This window comes from Fusarium keratoplasticum, chromosome 9, assembly GCF_025433545.1.
Source record: "Fusarium keratoplasticum isolate Fu6.1 chromosome 9, whole genome shotgun sequence".
NCBI classification, from domain to species: Eukaryota; Fungi; Ascomycota; class Sordariomycetes; order Hypocreales; family Nectriaceae; genus Fusarium; species Fusarium keratoplasticum.
The window spans coordinates 374156-397666 of record NC_070537.1 but is presented as its reverse complement, the minus strand read 5'-3'; the positions used below and the strand labels follow the sequence as shown (position 1 = coordinate 397666).

The following is a 23511-nucleotide window of genomic DNA, read 5'->3' as shown; positions in this document are numbered from 1 at the left end:
GGGTATAAGATAATTAAAACCGCCGAGAAGTGGAGTAGTCATGAGGTGAGAACGGTGGCAGTTGTGAGGCTAACTCCGGTTGGACCCTGCAGAGTAATCGAGTTGTGGCTTGGCCCGCTCTATGACATGGGTTGTGATGCAGCCCGTTAAGGTAGCGAAACTCAAACCCAACAACTACAGCCCTTCACGGCACTTATATCCACATCCCGCCGGCGAAGCCCTACGTGATCTGCACCCATGTCAGTGCCTGAGCAACTTGTCCAGAGCGTCTTCAAGACAATCCCTCCCCGCTTGCGTGGACCTGGAGGCGCCGTCGCCGTCGTCAAGGATGGGCATCTCCTCGGGCAGACCGTTTGGGGGTACGCAGACCTTGACAGGAGGATCCCCATGACGGCGGACACGCCGATGCCCATCTGCTCCATCTCGAAGCAGATGACATGCGCAGTGCTGCTCGACCTGGAGCGTAACCCGACGTTGTCCATGTCCAAGGGCGACATCAGGGGGCAGTTCGAGGCTGAGCTCAAGAGGCTGCTGCGTCCAGAGATGACCAAGGACGGCAAACTGACCCTGGAGCACCTGTGCGATAACCGCTCTGGTATTCGGGATTACTGGGCATTGACCACGCTCTGGGGTGCCAAGCCGGAGGGACGGTTCGACCTTGACAAGGACGGCCCGCAGGCAAGGGACCGACTGAGGAGCTTCCACTTCGAGCCTGGGGCAGAGTATTCCTACTCCAACACCAATTTCCACATCTTGGCGCGAATCATTGAGAAAGTGAGTGGAGAGTCGTTCGAGGTGTTGCTGGGAGAGCGAGTCTTTGGTCCAGCTGGGATGAAGACTGCACGGCTGTGCGCAGACACGTCAAAGCTGCCTGAGCCGTGTGTTGGATACGAGGGAGATGAGAAACGTGGCTATACGCCTGCTGTTAACCGCATAGAGTGGGATGGTGACGCTGGCATCGTGGCTTCGCTCTCAGACATGGTTGCTTACGAGGGATATCTGGATCGCAGCCTGTCTGATCCAACGAGCTGGTACCAGGCTGCGATTGAACCGTCACAGTATAGTGATGGTACACCAGCTGTGTATCGCTACGGCCTCTCCCACGTCGACGTTGAAGGAGTGGAGACTATCGGTCATGGTGGTGCACTACGTGGGTTCCGATCTCGACGTCTGCAGGTTCCAAAGGAACGTCTCTCTATTGTGGCCATGCTCAACCACGAGTCAGAGGCTGGAACACTTGCTGAGCATGTTTTGAGAGGTATCCTGAACCTCCAAAAGCCTCAGTTCCCCGTTGTCGCACCGACTCCTGACTGGTTCGGTACCTTTATTGACGACAGGACCTTTCTGGCAATCACGGTGTCGCCGAGTGTCAAGGGGAAGGTCAGCATCTACTACGCTGGGTATCCCGAATCTATCACCCTCACGGAGCCTTCTCGTGGAGTGTCTCGCGACATGACTGCGACTCTCACTTTAGATACACTTCACATCGAACGCCTGAAGGATCACAGGGCCCTCAGGGCTGTACGTGTAGCCCAGAGCGGCACCCCCGTGGACAATACCTTTTACCAAGGCGACTTTTACTGCGACGAGATTGATTCGATCTTTCACTGTTACGATCAGGGCGGTATAATGTTTGGTGCTTTTGATGGATTTCTAGGTGAGGGGCCAGTACAGCCGATGCGTTACATTGGCGGTCATGTCTGGACTCTCTCATGTCCGCGTGGAATGGATGCTCCAGCGCCTGGTGACTGGACTGTTGTGTTCAAGTGTAAGAATGATGCTGTTGTTGGTGTTGGAATTGGGTGTTGGCTTGCCAGGTCACTCTATTTTGACAAGAAGTAGGCAAGTATTTCGCTCTTTTGCAGAACAGCAGAGGTCTGGGTGACACCCGGCTCATCCGCGAGGAGGATAGGGTAGTTGTTGGTTTGGGCTGTATGCAACATGATTGATGATAATGTAAGCTACGAACAACACAGAATGGACATGAACGGCTTATTCAGATGCTCAATTCGATTGTATCCATTGCCCAATAAGATAGCTGATATCAGCCAGCTCAAGGCTCCGGTGTCGTAGCTTGACCTCACGTCAGCTCAACATCATGAACCCACCCCAGCAGCATCAGACTTCCGGAACTCGGCCTCCCAAGAAATCTACGGCTATCGTCAGCCAATCTCGCTGCACACTTCTCAAAACACCTCAATGGCTGACCGAGAGAGAGCGAATATTGCTCACTTGGCTTCATCAGCATCGGCGTTTACATGGCACTTTCGGGGTTCACATTCGCCGACTAGCAGGGTCCTTCAACCTTCTGAATCTCTTGCTCCACTTGATGCCGCCATCGGCGACCGATGGCCCGAACCCCGCCTTCTAGAAGCACCTCATGATCAAAAATTGGGCGGTCACTGTTTATCACTTCACGTAGACAGATAGGAACAATTTGGTCATTTCTTCATTTATTCTTCATCTTTATGCTATCACAAATGGCAAGTCTAGAGTAGGAGACCAGTCATGGTGGTTCCGTCCACTGGTATCATGACAGTGGTCGTACTGCGCCCATTCAAATCTCCCTTGCTCATCTGCTCGGTATCATTTTGGGTATTAAGTGGTGATCCCTTTACTGGGAAATAACCTTCTCCTTGGCCAGAGGAGTGAATCGGAGGTAGGGCTTGACGATGCGGAACTCGGGGAAGAGGGTCTTGGCCTCCTCGTTCTTGACAGAGGGGTGGACAATGACGTCCTCACCGGGGACCCAGTTGATGGGGGTGGTGATGCGGTACTTGTCGCCGGTCTGAAGGGAGTCGATGATGCGGAGGATCTCGGCGGCATTGCGGCCGGTGGAGGCGGGGTAGGAGAGGATGGTACGGATGGTCTTCTTGGGGTCGATGAAGTAGACGGATCGGATGGTGAAGGCAATACCCTTCTCATCGACGTTGGTGGCATCCTGCTGGTCGATCCTGGGGAAGTCAGTACGCTGTGATAGTTACACGCACAGACGTCAACTTACATGTCGTAGAGCAGAGAAACCTTGCGCTCCTTGTCACCAATGATGGGGAACTCGACGTTGCCGCCAGTGACCTCGGAGATATCCTTGATCCAGCCCTCGTGGGACTCGATGGTGTTGGCAGAAAGACCAATGGGCTTGACACCACGCTTGGCGAACTCGGGGGCAAGCTTGGCCATGGCGCCGAGCTCGGTGGTGCACACGGGGGTGTAATCCTCGGGGTGGGAGAAGAGGATGACCCAGTTGTCGCCGATGAACTCGTGGAAGTCGATCTTGCCCTTGGTGGTCTCGGCCTGGAAGTTGGGGGCGATGGAGCCCAGACGAAGAGGAGCGGGAGCAGACATTTTGGCAGATGAAGAAGATGTTTTTTTTTTGGTAGAAAAGGGTATCAAAGTTGTTTGGGAAGCAAAAAGGAAGAAAGGAGGGAAGAATGAGGGAGGGGGCGGGGGATTATATAGACAAGACGTGTTCTCCCGAGCAAGCACGACAGGCCGGTAGGAATTCCGAATACGCACGCAACTCGCTCAGCCTTTTTCGAGTGGGTTGCTAAGCTGCTACACCTTGTTGGAAAGCTCGCCGGCTAGTGGCACGCCCAAGGGGATGCTAACCCGCGACGATCCAGCCTCGCCCAGAGCCCGGACGAGTCCAATTGAGGGCGCCACGAGGTGAATTGGCACATTGACGTTGGGGCTGTTGAAGCTCGGCGTGCAACCTTTTTGACCTGAAGTTAATCCACCTAGTAAAGTATAGGATCACTCACAGGTGCTAGCAAGCTTGCTCGATCTCTACAATACAGAAATTCAATTACCACTATCTATTCTCACTCTCATCATCTCATCTTCTGTCCATCATCATCTCCCTCATCTCCTTCATCACCCCGCCAAACCAAATAAACAAGACACCCTCACTCATAACGTATCTCTCCCCCACCATCACAAGCCTCCACCACCCGCCAACCTGCCCCTCACTTGGCCCCAGAACGGCAAGGCTCGGTATTGCGTGCTGGGGACACGTCTCGATTGGTTCACTCTCGAGAATTGTGCCATCGCCAGCGGCAATGCTGCCATCGCGACGTTCCTGACGCAATCCCTCCCGCCTGCGGCGTGAACTCACCTGCCTGCCATAGCGCGATGGGCCGGGCACATCTGTGCGCTTCCATGGGCTTCGGAAGTCGGGGCGGGTTCTTGTTGGTTGAGAGATACGGCAGTAAGACGTGGCAGTGAGGATAGACGCGGTGTAAGAGCCACTATTTGATCAGAGTGAGTTTTTAGCATTGAACATCCTTGACAAAATAAACTATTCTTGACTACATTTGGAGTGGTGATGGTCCCTTGTTTCGTCAACATCAAGGCGATACGCCATCCGCAAAACTGCCGGGCCCAGCACACCATGGCAGCCAAGCCTAATCACACAAACCTCGCATCACATCGCGTTACGCCGTAGCTTCGCGTCCAGATGTGATTGACAGAGACAGCTCTGCCTGACATCCACTTTCATCCCCACGTCGCCAGCAAGTCCGGTCTGTCGCTGGAGGCCTACCGCCCGACCCGATGGAGGGGCTGGTTGAGAGCTGGCGGGGTAATTAACTGTTGTAGGGTAATTGAGGTTGACCAGACATGAAGAGACATCGTGCAGTCTACAGTCTAGAGTTTGGAGTAGAAAGAAGTATATTTGAATACATGGAAGCTATCTGTAAATAGGATGGTGGTACTCTCAAATCATCCTGATACTTTCATAGCACGTTTGTAGCCGGCTCCTTCAGAACGATGTTGGAGTCGTAAATAGGCATTCTGGAAAATCCATTGCACCCAACTCCATGAAAGAATACTCAAGAATAGGCCAGTACAAGCTGTTTGAAGCCGTCCGACCTCACGCCCAACACTCGGCGATCTTAGCCTTACCACGCATCTGTTCATACAAACGGCGATTATCGAGGCTTCACTGGTCATGGAAGGACCTCCCTGCACGTGCCTCCCACCTTAGGCTCATGGTGGGCCGTACGACTGCCTTTCTTCAACAAACAAGCTCCGGCCGCGTGGCCTAATGGCTAAGGCGCTAGATTTCGGTTCTCGGACACCCGATCCCTCTAGAGATTCCAGGTTCGAATCCTGGCGTGGTCGAAAACAGCTGTCCGGATATTTTTTTGCGGTTTGAAGTATTTTTGGTGATTTTCTGAGCATTTTGGTGGTGGTGCTGATGCATTCTGAGGCGGCTTTGATATCCAAATCGCGCTCTTTCCCTCGCTGCGCTGGTCAGCCTTATGCCAACGGCCCGTGTCGCATGGCGTCTAACCCGATTGGGATTTTTTTTTTTTTTTTTTTTTTTTTTTTTTTTTTTGATCGCGCTCCTTCCCTCTGCGACGAGAAATTCAACGACATCTCTTCCATCGTGATGCTTCAATTTTTTGCTTCGGCAATGGTGAAGCTTTTCATGGTGCATCTGGATAGTGGTGGGTCAAATGCATCAGTGCTTGTCGGCTGTCCGGACACAGTTAGCTCCCCCATCATCCCACAGTGGAGCGTCCCCTTGATTGACCAGGTCAACAGGTACCAACCCGAAACCGCCAGAGACACCCTCTGCCAAGTATCTGATACATTCTCGCTGCAATTCTCGTCTGGGAAAACGCGCTGGAGAATCGGGAGCCAAAAGGCCACCATTGAACGCCACAGCACGCCAGACAAAGTCGAGTTCAAATGCAACGCACTTGAAGCGTCTGGATCAAATAAAGTGGCGGCAAATAGGGGTAGTGGGGAATAGGGAGGGATCTTCCTTCCCGGATGGAACACTGGCCGTCGCTGTTATTTAGGCGTACGCTTATTCCCACATCCCGTTCCTGCCTCTTCTCCCTTGTCTCGGAATCGCGCTCCCTTTGGCCATCTTGACGATGCTGTCCTCCATTTCGCGCGCCCCGCGCTTTTCGGTCACTACTTGTATTCTTATTGCTGCCGGCGTCTCTCTTTTGCTGGTCTTGTTTGCTTATTTCTCGGATTCTTTGAAGGCGCCGTTAGAGTATGCGCACGGCAAGGCTGGAGAGTACTGGGACAAGACTTTCAAGTATGCATCTACGCTGTGACTCTGTTGGCTACACAGACGTCAACGGCCCACGTGTCGTGACGACTTGGCATTATCTTGGCTCGGCGCTGACCATCACAGACCCTCCACACAGGTGTACAACTGCGAGGACCCTTATCGCCGACCAGGCTACCTCTATATCCCGGCTGATATAAACGGCACCGATCAGTACAAGAAGACACGATGGATCCCGTACACTGATGACCTCCTCGACGCCGAGGACCCTGATTACGCCGTGTACCCTGCCGCCGGCGAAATCGTCTTCAACGCCACCGAGGTGGAATCCGAATACCTCGACCTATCATCCACACCCCGACAATGGATGCCCGCCGTCGTTGCCGAGAGCCAGCGCCGACGAAAGGCTGCTCAGTATATGAAGACGGCCAGCGTTGAGGACTATGCTCCCATGAAGAACGAGGGCGAGTTGGGCTGGCTCTGGGGCCGTCGTATCCTGCTCTTTAGCGACTCGGTCGATCGATTCATGATGGAGTTTTTCTGCAAGGAGCTCGGACGAGGCATGCAGCAGCCGGCGCCGCACACGACGGCCACTTGCACTATCCCCGAGTTCAACCTTACCTTCGTCCACTGGCATTTTGCTGGCTCCTTCACATACCGACCTGACTGGTGGTGGATGACCGATATGAAGGCTATCGCCTTTGAGGACCGCTGGGAGCAGTACTGGGGACCCATGAACGAGACGATCCAGGGCCCCAACGGATACCCCGACCTTATCCTCTGGCAGAGCGGTCTCTGGGATCAGCGAGCGTTCTGGGAGAGCGGCGAGGCCAACCACGAGAAGGATGTCTACCCCATGGGAACACGGGTGCGACAACTGGTCTGGCAAGAAGTCCGGTTCACCGCTGCCCGTCTCAGGAAGTTTGTCGGCCGCATCGCCCTCGAGTTCCCCAAGTCCCCAACCATGTTCCGATCCATGACGATCCACCGCGTGAGCGATGCTGGAGACGCCACCATCTACGACCTCGACCGACTCTCGCGGGCCATCGCTGAAAAGGCCGGGCACGAGGTCTTTGAATGGGGCCGTATCATCACGTCGCTGTCGATGCTGTACAAGGACAAGACGCACCCGGGTAGGGGCCCAGCGAGCTGGCTCTGGGCCGACATGGTGCTTGAGTACCTGGCTCGTGGTGGAGGCGCTGGGGATGAGCAGAGGAAGCCGTACTTCGACGGGTGGGATGCTTGCCATCCGCAGCTTATGAACTGGGGAGGACGATGAACATTTTCTGTACATGTAGAATTATGAGCGACTAGACTAATAAGACAAGATCACTGTCATTTGACACTTGGGCATAAATCGGCCGTTTGTAGACCGTAGACCTCCCCTTTGGCATGTGGTACAAGTGTATGATGTATTTCCCTCGAGGCCATCGAACTTGTCATAGTGGATTCATTGCATGATTCCCACCGTACAGTTGTGATGGTGGTTGCCCTCTTCCCTGTATTCACTCCAGCGGTTTTGCGCCATACTCCAAGAGCAGATCAATAACCATCTTGTTTCCAACCTTGAGGGCGTGCGATAGCGGTGTTGCACCGTCGTCTGATGTTGCATTCACGTCCGCCCCATTCTTCAGGAGTAACTCGACCATCCTTGGGCTACGCAATTCCCTGGTGGCAATCAAGAGAGGTGTGAAACTATTTACTATCCTGTGAGAAGGAAGAGGGTAAGAATGGACGTCGACTGGCTTTGTTCTCAACAGAAGGTCTACCACGGCCGTGAAACTCTCTTGTTCTTCTTGGTTCCTTGGAAGAACTTTTCCTGCACCCAGGACAGCCCATGTTAGAGGTGCCCGACAAAGGGGACCTCTGCCACACGCGTCTGGGTCAACGTGGCCAGTTTCGAGTAGTCTTTCCACAATTTGAAGATGACCTCTCTCGGCGGCAAATGACAAAGGCGTTTGGCCCGCGATGGACTTGTCCAGCGATGTATCCGCAGCTTTCGGATCGACATTGATGGCGGATGTCTGTAGAAGCGCTTCGACAACTTCTATCTTGCCATGTTCAGCAGCATATGACAGTGGAGTCCGTTGTTTGTCGTCTTTCGAGTTGACGTCAATGTTGGGAGCCTGTAGGAGGGATTTAACCACCTGCTCATGGCCGTATTCAGCAGCATAGGATAGCGGTGTCCTCTGCATATAATCTTTCTAGTTAACATCGGCGTTGTGTCTCTGAAAAAGGCCTTCAACGACTTCCACACATCCTTGGCGCGCAGCATAAGATAGCAGAGTTCTTCCCCAAACATCTTTCGCGTCAGTATTGAAAGAACAATAGCTTAGAAGAAGGGTGGTAGCTCTCCGGTGGCCCCTAACTATGGCCATTGCCAAAAGCATATCGACAGATTTTGGTTGGTCCGTCGCGAGCAGTCTTTTGAGCATCTCCTCGTTCTCTTGCTTGACTGCGTAAAACATGGGTGACTCACGGGCAGCACCTTCGTAATAGTCCAAGTCGATTTTATCTCCAAATTCCGGAAAGGTGACGTAGACATCACTAATTCTCAATAAAACATCTGCGATTGAGGTCGAGTCTCTTTCGACAGCATATGACAAAGGGGTTCGACCATAATAGTCTTTGAGATCCACATCGGCTCGGCCGGTTTCAACCAGTGTCTCACAAACTTTGGCATGTCCGTTTATCACAGCTCGATGCAAGGAAGTCATACCTATTTTATCCTGGACGTCAACCTTCGCTCCATGTTCGAGCAGCAGCTGGATCATAGGGTCATGACCCTGCACTGCCGCGAAGGCAAGGGGTGTCCACCCCTTGGCATCTTGCTTGTCGACGGTATCGGAAATGGCGAGCTCCGGCACAATGGCAACAAGGCCAAAAAGAGCGGCGATGTGAAGGCCGGTGACTTGGCTCTTGACTGAATTCAACAGATTGCTGCCAAACAGACCGCTGCCATAACCGAGCTCTATACAAGTTGGACCAATTTGGTTCCGGACAAACCCATGAGTCTGGAACAAGGGTTGAAGAGAGGAACAAAAAGCTTGTTTCAGCCGGATGAAGGATAGTATTCTGGCAGGCGACGTCTGGCAAGCATGGTATCCCCAATATTGGCAAGCGTATTGATAGAACGGCCAGTCTTCAAGACGCTTCTGGAGCGCGCCAGAGGTTTTGCATTGCTCTCTCCTGAACGGCTCAAACGACAGATATGCGAGACAAACGTCGGCCATTTTTTCTTCAGCAGTGGAAAACCAGGCCTCTCTGGTGCGTTTAAAGTACTCTTGAGTGGTGTAGTGAACGAGACGGATAATGCCGCTTGCCTGGTCAATGGTGACTAGCCCTCCGCAGGCGGTCACCATGTCATCAGCGTCCGGGAGGTTGTCAAAGTCCAGATCATCTTCACCAGATTCCACAGCCAGAGCGTGCTGTAATTCTGATACTGGCAGGGGGGTCTTTGCGCAGACGATCCACTGCAACACGTCCTTGGCGAGGCCTGCCTGGTCAGGTGACTGTGTTTCAATTCGTCTCATAGTTCTCTCATAGGTATCGTCGTAGGCAGTCGAACCTCGTGGGAGTCCTTCGAGGGCTGTGCGTAGGGCCTTGGCAGTGCGCTTGTACATCAAAGACTCCAGATGAAGATGGGCAAGGAGGAACCTGCGAGGGTTAGCAACATCGGCAAAAGAGTCTCGAGTCACATACATTCCGTCAACAACCTGCACTATCTGTTTCTTGACTTGCTCTTGGAGCTCGGGGCTGCGTGCCACGAAACCTGGTAGCCGCCCTATTTGACCATCGAGGTACTTTCGAACGTCATGCTCGCTGGCTCGGACCTTGATGGACACAGCCTTGGGGAACCATGTTTCGATGTCGGGGATGGGCCGGGATGTGCACAAGACATTGGCTGAGAGAGCAGTTTGCAGCTTCATGATTTCTGACAACAGGATGTTCCGGCGCCCGTCCCGTGAGGGGCATTCATCGAGGGCGTCGACAATGATGAAAACTCTTGAGTATAGGGCAGACAAGCTGTGGAGAATCTTAGAAATCTCTTCGAATTTCAGTTTGGAGCCCCTTTTTGAATGTTCTTTGTAGACATCCTGAACAGCGTCTGGAATATGGGATTGCCCCGCCACGAGCTGTCTGAGCAAGTTTCCAAAGACTTGATCGATAGTTTGGTTCTCCTGCTGCTGATAATTGAAGTAAACGTGAGCAACACAGACGTTCGAGTCGTCTTGAAATCGCTTTGTGAGTTCCTCCACCACTACGGACGAAAGAATTGTCTTCCCGGCACCGGGAATGCCTGGACAGTAGAGGGTTTTGCCCTTGGAGGACTTCCAAGACACAAATTCTCGGGATTCAAGAAGCCACAAACCTGTACCGGCCTCCCTTCGAGCAGAAATATCGTTCTGTTGAGCCATGTGGTCAAAAGAGCTGAGCCAGTTGAGAGTGTTAAGTCGTTCTTGACGATCTTGTCCCTCGTTCAGACGGTCGACGCCTTTCTTCACGGCAACGGTTGTCTCGCTATGCTGGTCAGACTGACTAACCAAGATATTCTGTGTATATCTCACCTGGAAAGTTGGTTCAACAATGTCGTGAGCAGAGAAATGCTGGAACTGATGCGCTCACGAAGCTCTCGAGCCTCGTCAGGCTCCCACTTGAGCTTCTTCCAAACTCGTCGGATAGACTTGCGAGAATGGCCTTGCGAGGTATCCATGTCGCTGAAATTGTCACAAACAGCTTGTAGGTCATGGAGAACGGCTTCACACGTGCTCATGGCTTGCTCTAGGTTGGTCTCTTGTTGTGGGGTGAGGTCCGACTCGTCCACTTTGACGTCGACATCTTGAAGCACCATGGACAGAAGTTTGGTTCTGGGAGATCAGTCTGTAGTTCCGGTAGGCAGAACGGCGATACTAACTCGTCAGAAAGACTCTTGAACTGGCTCGGCGCTCCGCTAAAGTCCTTGCGAATCTTGTGCGCTAGCTGTGCGGCAGCGAGGAAATCGCCAATGCTGAATCCGAAACTCATCTTGGCGAAAGACGAGATGCACGGCCCTAAGTGGCCGGAGGCCACTGATGATTGCGTTTGGCCGTCTGCTGGGATGAAATGAGTCGATGGGGGAAAAGTTGCTGAGGAGGGCTCAAGCCAAAGAGGAGAGAGATTGGGTCAGATAAGAGGGAACTCCAGGTCAGGAGAGTCGTAGAGCCTCGTGAGGCGGAGTTAAGGCAGCCTGGGACTTGGCGACCAATGCATCAGACGTGGCGCACTCAGCTGCATGTTGACGGCCGTTGGTTGGATATTTAAGGATGGCAGTGTTGTGTGGATGTGACAGAATCACAAGTGGCTCTCAAGGCACAAATGCATGTTCCTAGAAATGAGTATATGCAATTGTTTAACGTAGAGGTTAGATAGAAAACTCTATAGTCTTGACTCTAGGTTGATATTTGTAGCTGGCTCTACTTCCTTATTGGGCAAATGGACAATGTCTCGATTAGGAATGAGTGACCATGCATCTAATCCATGCAACTCAACTCAACGCCTTATAAAGACGTCGCATCCACCTGCAAGGATTCACCGCTCAACGTTTCCTACTCATTCGATATACCTACGCTTCAAAATGGCGTTACAAAACCCCGAGTCAACCCAAAAATACGAAACCGACAATCACACGACTGAGAGCCCTGATGATGACGTCCTTACGTACCCAGAAGGCGGCCTCAGAGCTTGGGGCGTCGTCTTTGGATCTTTCTGCATTATGCTCTCTGTTTTTGGCGTGATTAATACTGCGGCTATTTTTGAGTCGTATTTTATGGAGAATCAGCTGAAAGATAAGGAGCCGTCGACTGTTGCCTGGATCTTTTCGTTATATCTCTTCAACATTTACTTCCTGGGATTGTTGGCGGGCCCTGTATTTGATAAACACGGCCATCGACTGCTCATCTTTGTTGGAAGTGTTTTAGTGGTTGCTAGTTTCATGTTGTTGAGTTTGTGCTCAGGTAAGATCCTATGAACTCCTTGAGAACTATCTCTGACTGGTATCTAGAATATTATCAGATAATTCTCTGCTTTTCTATGCTCTTTGGAATAGGAGCCTCTCTAATGAACATTCCCGCCTACGCCGTCATAGGCCACTGGTTCGACAAACGACGCGGCTTTGCAGTTGGTGTAGCATCAACAGCGGGAGGTATTGGCGGCATCATATTCCCCCTACTTTTTCAAGCTACACTGCCAAGCATTGGGTTTGCCTGGAGCATGCGGATGCTGGGCTTCATTCTACTCTTACTCGCCCTACCTTCCAATCTCTTGATTCGGACTCGATTACCACCGAGTGAGCAGTTTGAATCCGCATGGCCTGAGTTTAGGCTGTTTAAAGATCCAAGACTATCTTTATGCTGCGCGGGAATATTCTTCATGGAATATGGGATAATGGTTCCTTTAACTTATGTTGTCTCCTATGCCACAGAACATGGACATGAATCTTCAAACAGTTATATGCTCCCGGCACTGCTCAACGCCGGTAGCGTTGTTGGGAGAGTCGTACCAGGAATTATCTCAGATCGAATCGGCAGATTCAATGTTCTCATCATTACTGTCGGGGCATGTATCATCTGCGTTCTTGCACTCTGGCTACCAGCGGGAGATTCAAAACCCATGCTCATAGCCTTCACCCTCCTCCTGGGCTTCGCAAGCGGTGGAAACGTCAGCTTGGTCCCTGTCTGCATAGGCCAGCTCTGCGATTCGAAAGATTACGGACGATATCTGTCAACCGCTCTGCTGGCGGCGAGCTTTGGAACCTTGACGGGCATTCCTATAGGGGGTGCTCTCCTCGGGCTCGGTAACGGAGATGGGTGGTTGGCTGTCATCATATTTTCTGGTGTTTCATATGCGGTGTCTTGGAGTTGTTATCTTGCCGCGAGGATACTGGCCGTGGGATGGACTGTGAAGGCTATCTATTGAGAGTTGATTCTCAACATAGAGTCAGGATATGAAAAGGCCTGGAGATAAATATCAGAAATGGAGCCATCCATAATGAGGTAGGATTTAAAAGGGATAAACGAGAAGAGGGGTTGAACCAGCAATACGAATATTGTAGCTTGTCAAGACAATACATTGGCCACATAGGTACCCGTTACATGAGCCAACAGGTAGTTAAAGCCCAGGACACGTACGCTTGGAAAGATAATTGGTATATCGTATCTGAATACTCGAGGTATAACTGCCAACCACTCGCCCCCCATGCATCCATTATCCCACAATGCTCATCCTAAAACAACTCCAAGTCGCTCTCAAAAATGCTGCTCAAAAACAAAAGAAAGAAAAAATATGTAAAAGGTGGTTCTCCCTCCTCTTGTCTTGATGTACTCTCTCTCGTCTAAGCCAAAATGCTCATCTTGTACCCCTTCTCGCATATCTCGCCTGGTATCCCTAGTCCCAGAGAATCCAGCCTGCCCTCTCCTCTGGGCCGTAACGTCCTCGACTCTCTACGCTGAGGGCTTTGTTTGGAGTGTTTGAGATTTGATGTACGTCGTATGGCTCGGGATCACTAATGTCCGTGTCATCTCTGTGGGCGTCGCTGGAATGATATGCTTCGCTTGTTTCAGCTTCTTCAGCAGGCGGTGAAATGCTTGTGCGTGGCTGCCATGCTGGTGCAGACCAAGGTTCTGGAGTTGCTTCCTCCGGCTCTTCATCTACTGCCACCTCTGTATCGTTATCCACCCCCTTCAAAGGTGGAGTTATGGGCTTCGAAAAGTTAAAGCCTGGGTTGGTTTCCTCGGCGTGAACTGAGGATGCCAGTGTAGCTCGGGTGTGAATGTGAACTTGGCTTCTAGATGCTCTCTTCAGACGAGGCTTGCGCTGCGAAAGAGATGATCCGACCTGGCTTCGGCGGGACTCCATCTCGAGTCGTTCCTCTTGTTCCGTCTCGTCATCGGTGATGGCATCGTCGACCAGTAACCATTGTCTGGGAGCCACGAGGAGGCTGCTTCCAGACTTCCGACGATGTCGCTTCTGGTTCTTTGTCTCCGCAGACGCCGCTGCCGCTTGTCCTGCTTGTGCTGTGGGAGGGATCTTGAGGGGAATGTTCCCCATGGTGACATTCAGGCGACGCAGGTCCCGCTGGCTCTCGGAAAAGATGACTCTGGCCCGGAGTCTATGCACCGCGCGATCCAAGGCCAGCTCAATAGCGCATCGGTCTCGTATCCGGCTCAGTTTGGGCCAGGTCGCCCGCTCACCCACGAGACACGCTCGCATCATGAACTCGGGCGACGGATTTCGCATCAGGCGTGGGAGGTCGTTGATGCTCATCTCGGGTAGGATGTTGATGTCACCAGAATACTTCTGGCTGAGGACACTGCGAAATTTGGTGGCAAGGTTGGGCATGATGCCAAGCTCAGCCAGGAAGTGAAGTCGGTGAAGCGCCTCGTCCCTCGCTAGAGATGTCAACGTGTACATCCAGTCAAACTCGTCGGCATTGACTTGCTGGGGGCGTTCCGGCTTTCTTTGAGGGGACAAGTGGTCATCCTTGGCAAGAAAGGGGACGACGTGGGGATTCACTTGGGAAACGATAAAGTGATTCACGTTGAACATTTCCGAGAGGCGCGCCATGGGCAAGTCATTGTCCACTGAGCCATCAATCCAGCGCTGTGGAGTTGGGTTCCATGGCAAATGCTCGCCCGTGATGGGATCTTTGACGAGAAGAGGCGACGCGTTGAAGACGAGAGGAACCGAACATGAAGCGGCGACAGCGGACCAGATCATGACATTCGGAGCCGTGACGTAGTTGAGCAGTCTCGGCAGCTCATACATGGAGGCCGTCGAGACGCAAATGTTGAGGATTCGGCGTGTTCGGTTGTAAGCCTCTTGAAAGGTCATGTCACCCATCAAGCCTCTCATGACCCTAGTAAGGTGCTTGATGTCGGACCAACTCCCTTCGGTGAGCAGACGGCGCAAGTTGTTCCAAACGCCGTCCGTGCCATCGGGACTCTCGAATACAGAAAGGTCTCCGTAGGGAAACTCCTCGATCAACTGAGGGATTTCCTCGTCTGTTCGCGTGCACATGGCGGCGCAAACAATACTTCCGGCGCTTGCACCTGAAATAATCCTTGGCAGAAGCTGTGCCTCAAACAGGGCCTTCAACACGCCAATATGGGACATGCCAAAGGTGCCACCACCTGACAGGAGCAATGCGCTGCGGCCAAAGCTCTGCCGAGCAAATAGGATGCCTTCAAGCAAGTCGCGATACTCAACACTCTGGTCAAGTCGACTTTGCGTGACAACAGCCTCAATTGTATGTATTGTGGACTCGACGTAGCGCTCGATGAGATGCTTCGTTCCCGAGTATGAGTGTCGGTAGAGATCAACGTTATCCATGCCACCAAGATCTCGAGACAGGGCAGTGCGTATCAAGTGCATCATGGTATGAACGTCGCATTTGGTGCGGGCTTCGTCAAGGGCTTGTAGACGCTCCTTGATCAACTTGGGGTTGTAGTCGCCCGACGATGCGTCTCGTTTCCACTCGTCGTTTCCTTCGAGAACGTCAAGTTCCTTCGCGGCAGCCTCCCATTGCGCGTGAGACTCGGCCTATGTCTGTTAGCAAGTGACGCGACGGGAGAGGTGACGGCAACTCACATTTTGCATGCGCAGACCCAAATGATGTTTCCTTTCTTCCAACTGTTGAACCTTTTGGCGCTGGTCTTCTGTCAAACCATCCTTGCACCATAACCAAGTATCATTGGCCTGCTTGATGGCCTTTTGAATCGTACTGACGACCGCTGGAGCCGACGAGGACACGCTCGGTGGACGCTTCGCTTTCGTGTTCGACTTGACGGGAGACTTGGGCTTCGAGTGGGTAGGAACCGCACGGGTTTGGAGCAGCAGATCGGCCATGATAAAGGCCCACGCAGGTCAAGCGTGGGAGCAAGGTCGTCTGCGAGGAGGGAGCGGTAGCGGCGGGAAAGCGACGTTATAGCATGGCAGGGGAGATGTTTGGAACAGGTTCGAACGCGAGCGTTGTAGGTTTGAGAATCGTGATCGTAGGAGGGATAGAGCGTGTTTGCGTCTTGTGATTGAAACTGAGAGATTATTGTTGAAACAGGACAAGAGATGGGAGTAACCGGGGGTCACAAGTCGAGGAGCGAGCGGAACTGTAGGTGCGGTGAGCTGGCGGAAGTGGTGGGGGTTGGCGGAGGGGCTCCGAGACACGGCACAGAAGGAGATAACGGCAGTGGCTTGTAAGGACGGCTCGAAGTTTTTCTTCCAGGTAGATACAGGTAACAAGCGATGATCTGAGGGTGATGATATTCGGGGATGGACTTGGTGATGATGAAATTGGATCTTGGTGTGCGAATAGGGACGAGAGGAATTTCTTGAATTTGGGAAGGTCCCCATGACCATGTCCACTTTCCGAAAGATTGAATCCACTTTTCCCCGCCATTGTTGAATGTGGGGAAAACTGCCATGCAGCCGCTGTAGAGCAGTTGGCAACCGCTAAACGCCCTGTAACGTTCTGCAAATACAGGGCATATGTTTCTCCTTTTTTCTTCTCAACACCACATCAAACATTGAACACGAGATATTCAGCTCACAGCCTCTGCAATGCCCTTCGTCGTCAGCCCTCAGCAGACATCTGACCAGCCGCAAACTGGAAGCGCACCCAATTCAGGGCATCCTCACCGCCTGGAGGGAGGGCGGCCGACCAATCAAGGAGACAGGAAGGGCAGCCCTTACAGGGGCACGTGGCCGCATCTCTAGGGTGGCTTTCCAACTGGGGCTGGCCTGGCCTGAGCGGGTCCTCATCCCCGCCACAGCGTAATCAATTATCCCGCATTTCACATGTCAACAAGGCTGTGAGTCCTCTTCTATTGGATCCTCCGCAATTCTTTGCATCCTTTGTGCAGTTCACGCGGGCCGATGCTCGGCAGCTGATTCAGACGAGAAAAAAGTCTGGGGAATTTGCGGGGAGGAAGGGGAGGAAAGGTCAAAAGTGTAAGCGAGATGAGAAAACGTGAGCGGGTGGCTACGGTTCCATCGTGGTCCGATGTTGAAGCTTCAACGTGATCTACCACGATAAAAGTTTCTTTTTAAATGCGGGCTATGCACAGTATTGCATTGTTAGACTGAGCTTCGAGTGCCAGTATTTTTTATCTGCCTGTTTCACGGAAGAGAGGGGAGACTTCCGTCCAACATGAGACAAGGGCTGACTCGTCTGACCTGCACATTGACTCAGGCGGCTTCGGAACAGACGATCAAAGAGCGATCGAGATTCCATTCCTCACAGCCAAAGATCTGCACAAGGCAGTGAACACAATGACGACAACCCGTGGAAGAACCATGTTCCATACCGATGAGCTGCTGTCTAAACTGGGCAAGACCTCTGGACCAAGGTCCTCGTAGGGTGGGCGATAAGCTTCTGAAGCTCCTCACAAGCTTGCGAGTTCGGACACTCCGGGGCAAAGGAGAGGGCAGCCATTCACGACTAAAAAAGTAGTGTTCATGCCTGAAGGACCAAGGTGCCAAGTTATCTTCAAAAAGGCATAGCAGCTGCAGTAGCTTCCCTGTTTGAGGCTGAACCAAATCCTCAGAGTCTGGACCATCCATGTTGCAATGAGTTCCTGGCTGCCGGCCCTCTTCCAAGCTTTTTGCATTAAGGTATTTTCTTGAAACGATGGATCTGCAAAATATGCAGGACAAAATTTTCTTGAACGTTCCATCGGTTGCTCGTTTGTGACGCCTCTGCCGCGAGGGCAGTGAGGGTATCGTGAAGCCATTCCCGCCATGGCTTCGGTCAGCTAACACCACACAGCTACTGACAATCATGTGGAAGGACTACACCATTATCACAAGCTTACACAAATTATCATCTCTAGAGCACAATTACAATACAATTATAACATCCATCAACGTCACCTGACGAAACACGTGCATCAGCTCCCAAAAAGCAAACAACTCAACATCACCTCGTCCTACCAGATTACGTTATGGTGACGCCGTACACACGCGAAGCCCGCCTAGACACGTCGCGATCCTGCTGCTCCCCCGCATCAATACCTGCTTTTCTGCAACGTCGTTTGCCAATCTACATGTCATGGATGACGTTTGTTTGCTTACAGGAGGCGCAGAGGACTGGCATGCTGCGTTTGCCTCTTAAATGCCTGTTTGCCCGCTTTGCCTTGGGGGGTTGTGTTCTGTAGTCTTTGAGCTCTTGACAACTTGAATATTCAGAGGAGATTCGAAAACGATACAATGGATTCTGTGATTGAGGCCATCAAGACCAAGCCCGTTGGGCCGATCCCGACCGTCATTCGTATGTTCTAGAGCGAATGGCTTCACTCGAATGGGCTTCACACTAACAATTCCCAGCTGAGCCGACTCATTACGAGACAGCCGGGCACAATGGAATCCGCGCTCTATGGGTTCTCTTCTTCATGATGGTGGTGGCTTCCGCCGTCTTCGCCCTCCTCTCGTGGAACGTCGCCGTCCAGCGTCGCATCTTTTACTTCCTCACCACCCTGACCACCATCATCTCCGCGCTCGCCTACTTTGCCATGGCCTCCGGGCATGCGTCCACCTTTAACTGCGTCAGCGTCCGAGATCACCACAAGCACATTCCCGATACGTTCCACGATGTGTGCCGTCAGGTCTACTGGGCTCGTTTTGTGGACTGGGCCATCACAACTCCCATCCTGGTTCTCGAGCTTTGTCTGGTGGCTGGTGTTGATGGAGCGCATACCGTCATGGCTATTGTGGCGAATGTTATCATGATGCTTACGGGTCTTTTTGCTGCTATTGGTCATGCGAATACTGCTCAGAAATGGGGATGGTATGCCATCAGTTGCATTGCCTATCTCTTCACCATCTGGCATGTCTCTATCCATGGTGCTAGAGCTTCTCGAGCTCGTGGTACCAAGGTCTCCCGACTGTTTGGCTCCCTCGCCACTTTTGCCCTCATTCTCTGGACCATCTACGTTGTGTAAGTGATTTCCTTAAATGCTGTGTTGCATGCTAACGATTACAGGGTCTGGGGTGCTGCTGGCGGTGCTTGGAGGGTCAAGGTCGGCACCGAGATCATCATCTACGCCGTCCTCGATGTCCTTGCCAAGGCCATCCTTGGCCTTTGGCTAATTACGGCTGCTCGTCAGAACCGCGAGACGACCCCCGAGGTTGGTGGCTACTGGGCTCATGGAGCTGGTACCGAGGGAGCGATTCGCATTGGCGATGACGAGGAGGGCGCGTAATCGCCTCGAAGAAGAACTGGAAAATAGCCTTTCCGATCACATTGGGCGAATTGGTTATTTGGGTGCCATCGTCAACATGGTGCCTGGGCAAGAGTCCTGCGTCTGGAATGACGCGCGACAATGAGCGGGTGGTAATTGGTGGTGGAAAGTGTCTATGACAGGGTAAAATGGCGTCGGAGCAGTGCAAGGTATACAAGGATGCGAACTGCGTTACATGACACGCCGCGATGGCGTCAAGTGGTTTTGAATGGGTTGGCAAGGTTATGGTCTCAGAGTTTGAAGATGGAGAATCAAGTCATCGAGTGGTAGGGAATGCGCTTTAATGGAAAATCGCCGGAAGGAGAAATTGGAGTGTTATCTCAGTCTTGTTACTTGTTCTGTCAATGAGAACATGAGCCAGGGATTGATGAATTGATACCCCCATTCTGCTGTCTTGAATTGACAATGCCACTCGCCGCATCCAGTGGGATCGCTCACCGTTACCCTTCAGCATTGCAACAGACAATAGATCAGTCTGCTATTGCTTCGGAATGATTCCTTAGGATCATATTGCCGTATAAAGAAGTGTTAATCCTCGTATTTTGTGAGGGAATGAGTCCGTCTCCTCTTGGTACCGAGTATACCGAAGTGGGCCCGGACCGGTCGGCTCGGTATCTCCGACTCCCGGAGGTACGGGGTCGTTTCTTGCTGGAGGCCCAGTTGCAGTATATTCGGATGGGCACAGCCTTGCCTGCCAATAAATTCTCTTACCATCTTATATAATTGCCTCTTCCAATTACTCTTCGTTAATTTACAGGTTGATGGTCTTGTACCAGCCCGTCACAGCATCCACTGGGTACACCATGTTCTATCGGCCTCAATTGCACAATTACCTTCTGAGATAGAGTGCCCATGTAGGCCTTTGAATAAACTTGGACAGTTACTAAAGCCAGGTCAAGCAATATAAAGAATACATCTGCCTCCATTTGCGGATGATTGTGAGCTCAAGTCAACACCTCGAAGGCTTGCCTGTCTAGGTTACGTCAGCATTCAAGCCCAGAAAATGGTCTAGCTTCTGGTCTTGGCCTTGCGATCGGTCCGTCTTGACACGAACCGGCCTCCTCCTTCATTATCGCTCTGCCTTGATAGCTACCAGTCTCCTATACTGCGTCGTTCCACACAGCTTCAGCCATCCGGAAGAGATGAACCGCCGGCGATGTTTGCGCGCGTCAGTGACCTATCACGGAGATACTGTTCCCTCGACTGACTGTTGTTATAGATGCGCTCGATGCCGTGACATGAAGGTTCGATGCTCAGGCTCGGCTCCATGTGCACGGTGTCAAAGAAAGAGGCACGAATGCTACTTCAGGCCTGAAGACATGCGGACAACCGTCCCGATAAGGGAAGCAGACTGACTCACTCTTCGCTTGGGCCTAGCTAACATTGGCTGTAGCTATCTTCAGTCGCTGGAAGCCCGGGTACAAGAGCAAAATCTTCAAGAACAGAGTCTTCAGCCACAGCAGCCGGCCATGACGCCGCCGCGGTCAACCATTCCGTCGGAACAGCTCAGCGGTATCGACCCGGCGATTCTGAGCCCAACAGAGCGCTCATCACACACCCAGGGCCATTCAGATACGGCTGGGAGCAGCACTCAGGTCCCCTGCCAAGTTGACCCTGCATTGAACTCCCCCGAGTTCAATCGCAACCCGCTTGTCGACAACGGAGAAGTATTTGCCCGTGATCCTCACGGCAAATTCTGTAAGGAGGCCGTGTATTTTTGAGATTTACTCTAATTAATTACGTCGATAGGGTATATGGGACCAACGTCGTCTTGGGCCTTTTGCAGGCGTGTCCTCGCCATCATCGGGAGCTGCATGCCCAAGCCGGAACCTCCAGTTTACCCCTGGGACCTCGAGACCATCAATCTGACCTGGAGTCCTGTCGGGTTGTATGATCAGCCAGACGTTTCGGGGCTCCCATCATGCGAGTATGCGCTCTATCTATTGTCCACGGTTCAGTACCATCTCGGATCGCTCTACGAAATCATCGACCATGAGTCCTTCCGTGAGCAGGTCGAGCGCTTCTACAAAGATCCTGCAGGAGAGGCTTATCGGTCGAGGTTCTGGTATTCACAGTTTTTGCTAGTGCTGGCATTTGGTGAAGCCTTTTTGAACACTGGCTCAAACAAGGGCGTTCCGGGCATCAAATATGCTTCACGAGGGTTATCATTGATACCAAGTCTCATTCCGCTAGACAAGGACAAGGAATCGTTGGCGGTGGTACAAGCTCATTGTCTAGCGGCTTTGTACCTCCAAGCGGTTGACTTGCGACTGATGGCATTTCAGGTTGTGAGTACAGCAGTTCGACCTCCTTTTTTAGTCAAATGTGATGATCTAATACTGAGTAGATTGGGCAAGGATTGCGTCTCGCAATCATTGAAGGATGGCATAGACACATGCCACCAGAAGATGTTGGCGAGCAGCACTCGAAACGCTGCAACACGATTTTTTGGATCTCGTACATCATTGATCGAGAATACGGCCCTTTGGTCGGAGCCCCGAGTTCCATCAGAGATGAAGACATCACAACAAAGCTGCCCTCCGATATCGGCGGTTCTCTAAGGGCCGATGCCCTCACGCTGCAGATTCGCATGTCTCGTCTAACAGCGACAATACTGAACGGTACGGAACCAGTATTCCTGTGTTTGTGGAAATCTTTATTGATGGCATCTAGGCGTTTATGGAGTTGACAGAAACTTTGACGGGACTCTACTCAATGATACGCAATCGGTGCTACACAGTCTTGCGGACGTTTCGAGAGATATCACCGCGTTTCTCGAGACGAGGCTTCAGAAAACAAACATTCGCTCTTCAAAGATCGCCACAAGGTTGATTCTTTCGTATCATCACGCAAGTAGCACCTCTTTCATACTATATTCGACGCTAATGAGGCCAGTGTGTTGTTTTAACAACTCGACCTTTGGTCATGTGTGTCTTGCAAAGACGATTGACTGGGAGTGATGGAGACCGAACCATACCTGATGGTCCCATCAGTTCGTTGCTGCAGTCGTGTGTTCATTCAGCCTTGAACATTCTAAAGACGTTACGAGCACTCGGAGATGAAAATCTTCTAGGTAAGAAGTCAACCTTCCCATTCGATGGACTGATCTGACCCCTAATACCCAGACTCCTTTCTGCCGTTTCAAATGGAGACGGTCTTCTCATCAGCCTTTCTCCTCTACGTTATCGACGCAGTATCACCCGGTTTCGTGCCAGACCAAACCTGGCTTGCAACTGCACACGGAATATTCGACACAATGATTGCAAAAGGCAGTCCAGCAACACCACTTCGAAAACGAGAGCTACAACGCTTGGAGCAGATCATGACATCGTACCTTGACTCCGGATCCAAGACGAACCCTTCACCGTTGCAATTCCAGGAAGAGCCCATACTGAGGCGGGGAATGGATATACCTGATCAAACAGCAACGACAGACGTTGCGTATGTGGATGAGACTTCCCCTTGGGGACTGCTGGGCTCTCATGGAGGGTATATCTTGTCGCCCGGGGAGATTATGCAGTTGGCTGAGGGACTCAACATGGAGGATTTCATGGTTACACCCGAGGATGGTGTGGCTCTGGGGGAGCATGGCCAGGTCGAGATAAACAGGGATACTGGACCGTGATAGGAGTAGTAAGAGATAATGGTATCAGTGCGGAAGTCATGGTCAATAGCGGTGCTGTGACATCTGACTGACCCGGTCTTGACTCGAGGCAATCCGGACTGGACTGGATCTAGTCCTGAAATGTGTCCTCTTGGAAAAAACGATGAGATTTTATTACTTCCTTATCAGCCCGGGATCGCGGCTTGTTGCCGGCGATGGGACCCCGGCCCGAAAGTCGGCCCCACATACCGACGCCGTGATACCGGCCGGGTCCCGGACCGTCCCTATTTTTGATGGGCTGGAGCATTGCCTGCAAGCTGAGAAATAGCGCGGAAGTTGGCACGGGAGTTCTGGAGCGGACTTTATGACATGGAAGCTGTCTCATGGAAATCATCCCACGGAAGTGGTGCCAATGAGAAATAGGGGATGGCATGTTGAGCGCGGTGTTCACGAAGTCAAGAACTATTGGCTCTCTAGGCCTTGATTCATAAGCCGTTTATGTGCGTGAGTATGGAAAGATGCATTCTCTACCGGGAAAATATGTATAGCGTTAGAGACACTTGTAGATCCAACCGGGGGTTTCACAGTCTAAGTCATTCACAGTTGGTAGC

At 52.0% G+C, this 23511-nt stretch overlaps 8 protein-coding genes across 8 annotated transcripts; 5 read left to right on the top strand and 3 right to left on the bottom strand.

The window, feature by feature from the left end:
* Positions 1–237: 237 nt before the first annotated feature.
* On the top strand, positions 238–1842 carry NCS57_01101600 (uncharacterized protein; the record flags this gene model as incomplete). Its single annotated transcript, XM_053060739.1, has 1 exon — positions 238–1842. One exon carries the CDS (start codon positions 238–240, stop codon positions 1840–1842), a length of 1605 nt encoding a protein of 534 aa, XP_052909125.1.
* Positions 1843–2614: 772 nt separating this feature from the next.
* Positions 2615–3345, bottom strand: NCS57_01101500 (uncharacterized protein; the record flags this gene model as incomplete). The annotated part of the gene is made up of 2 exons (XM_053060738.1): positions 2615–2954; positions 3005–3345. 2 exons carry the CDS (start codon positions 3343–3345, stop codon positions 2615–2617), a joined length of 681 nt encoding a protein of 226 aa, XP_052909124.1.
* Positions 3346–5846: 2501 nt separating this feature from the next.
* On the top strand, positions 5847–7307 carry NCS57_01101400 (uncharacterized protein; the record flags this gene model as incomplete). Its single annotated transcript, XM_053060737.1, has 2 exons — positions 5847–6055; positions 6155–7307. The coding sequence occupies exons 1-2, from the start codon at positions 5886–5888 to the stop codon at positions 7305–7307; spliced, it is 1323 nt and encodes a 440-aa protein (XP_052909123.1). The 5' UTR covers positions 5847–5885.
* A 226-nt stretch (positions 7308–7533) lies between these two features.
* NCS57_01101300 (NACHT domain-containing protein) lies at positions 7534–11053 on the bottom strand (the record flags this gene model as incomplete). The annotated part of the gene is made up of 6 exons (XM_053060736.1): positions 7534–8232; positions 8286–8330; positions 8398–9685; positions 9731–10549; positions 10597–10896; positions 10944–11053. The coding sequence occupies 6 exons, from the start codon at positions 11051–11053 to the stop codon at positions 7534–7536; spliced, it is 3261 nt and encodes a 1086-aa protein (XP_052909122.1).
* Positions 11054–11642: 589 nt separating this feature from the next.
* On the top strand, positions 11643–12982 carry NCS57_01101200 (MFS domain-containing protein; the record flags this gene model as incomplete). Its single annotated transcript, XM_053060735.1, has 2 exons — positions 11643–12021; positions 12069–12982. 2 exons carry the CDS (start codon positions 11643–11645, stop codon positions 12980–12982), a joined length of 1293 nt encoding a protein of 430 aa, XP_052909121.1.
* A 468-nt stretch (positions 12983–13450) lies between these two features.
* NCS57_01101100 (Patatin-like phospholipase domain-containing protein) lies at positions 13451–15910 on the bottom strand (the record flags this gene model as incomplete). The annotated part of the gene is made up of 2 exons (XM_053060734.1): positions 13451–15604; positions 15653–15910. 2 exons carry the CDS (start codon positions 15908–15910, stop codon positions 13451–13453), a joined length of 2412 nt encoding a protein of 803 aa, XP_052909120.1.
* A 2355-nt stretch (positions 15911–18265) lies between these two features.
* NCS57_01101000 (Opsin-1) lies at positions 18266–19257 on the top strand (the record flags this gene model as incomplete). The annotated part of the gene is made up of 3 exons (XM_053060733.1): positions 18266–18326; positions 18383–18992; positions 19038–19257. 3 exons carry the CDS (start codon positions 18266–18268, stop codon positions 19255–19257), a joined length of 891 nt encoding a protein of 296 aa, XP_052909119.1.
* Positions 19258–20452: 1195 nt separating this feature from the next.
* NCS57_01100900 (Fungal-trans domain-containing protein) lies at positions 20453–22921 on the top strand (the record flags this gene model as incomplete). The annotated part of the gene is made up of 8 exons (XM_053060732.1): positions 20453–20464; positions 20516–20529; positions 20690–20994; positions 21046–21584; positions 21644–21917; positions 21970–22145; positions 22192–22369; positions 22422–22921. The coding sequence occupies 8 exons, from the start codon at positions 20453–20455 to the stop codon at positions 22919–22921; spliced, it is 1998 nt and encodes a 665-aa protein (XP_052909118.1).
* Positions 22922–23511: the final 590 nt, after the last annotated feature.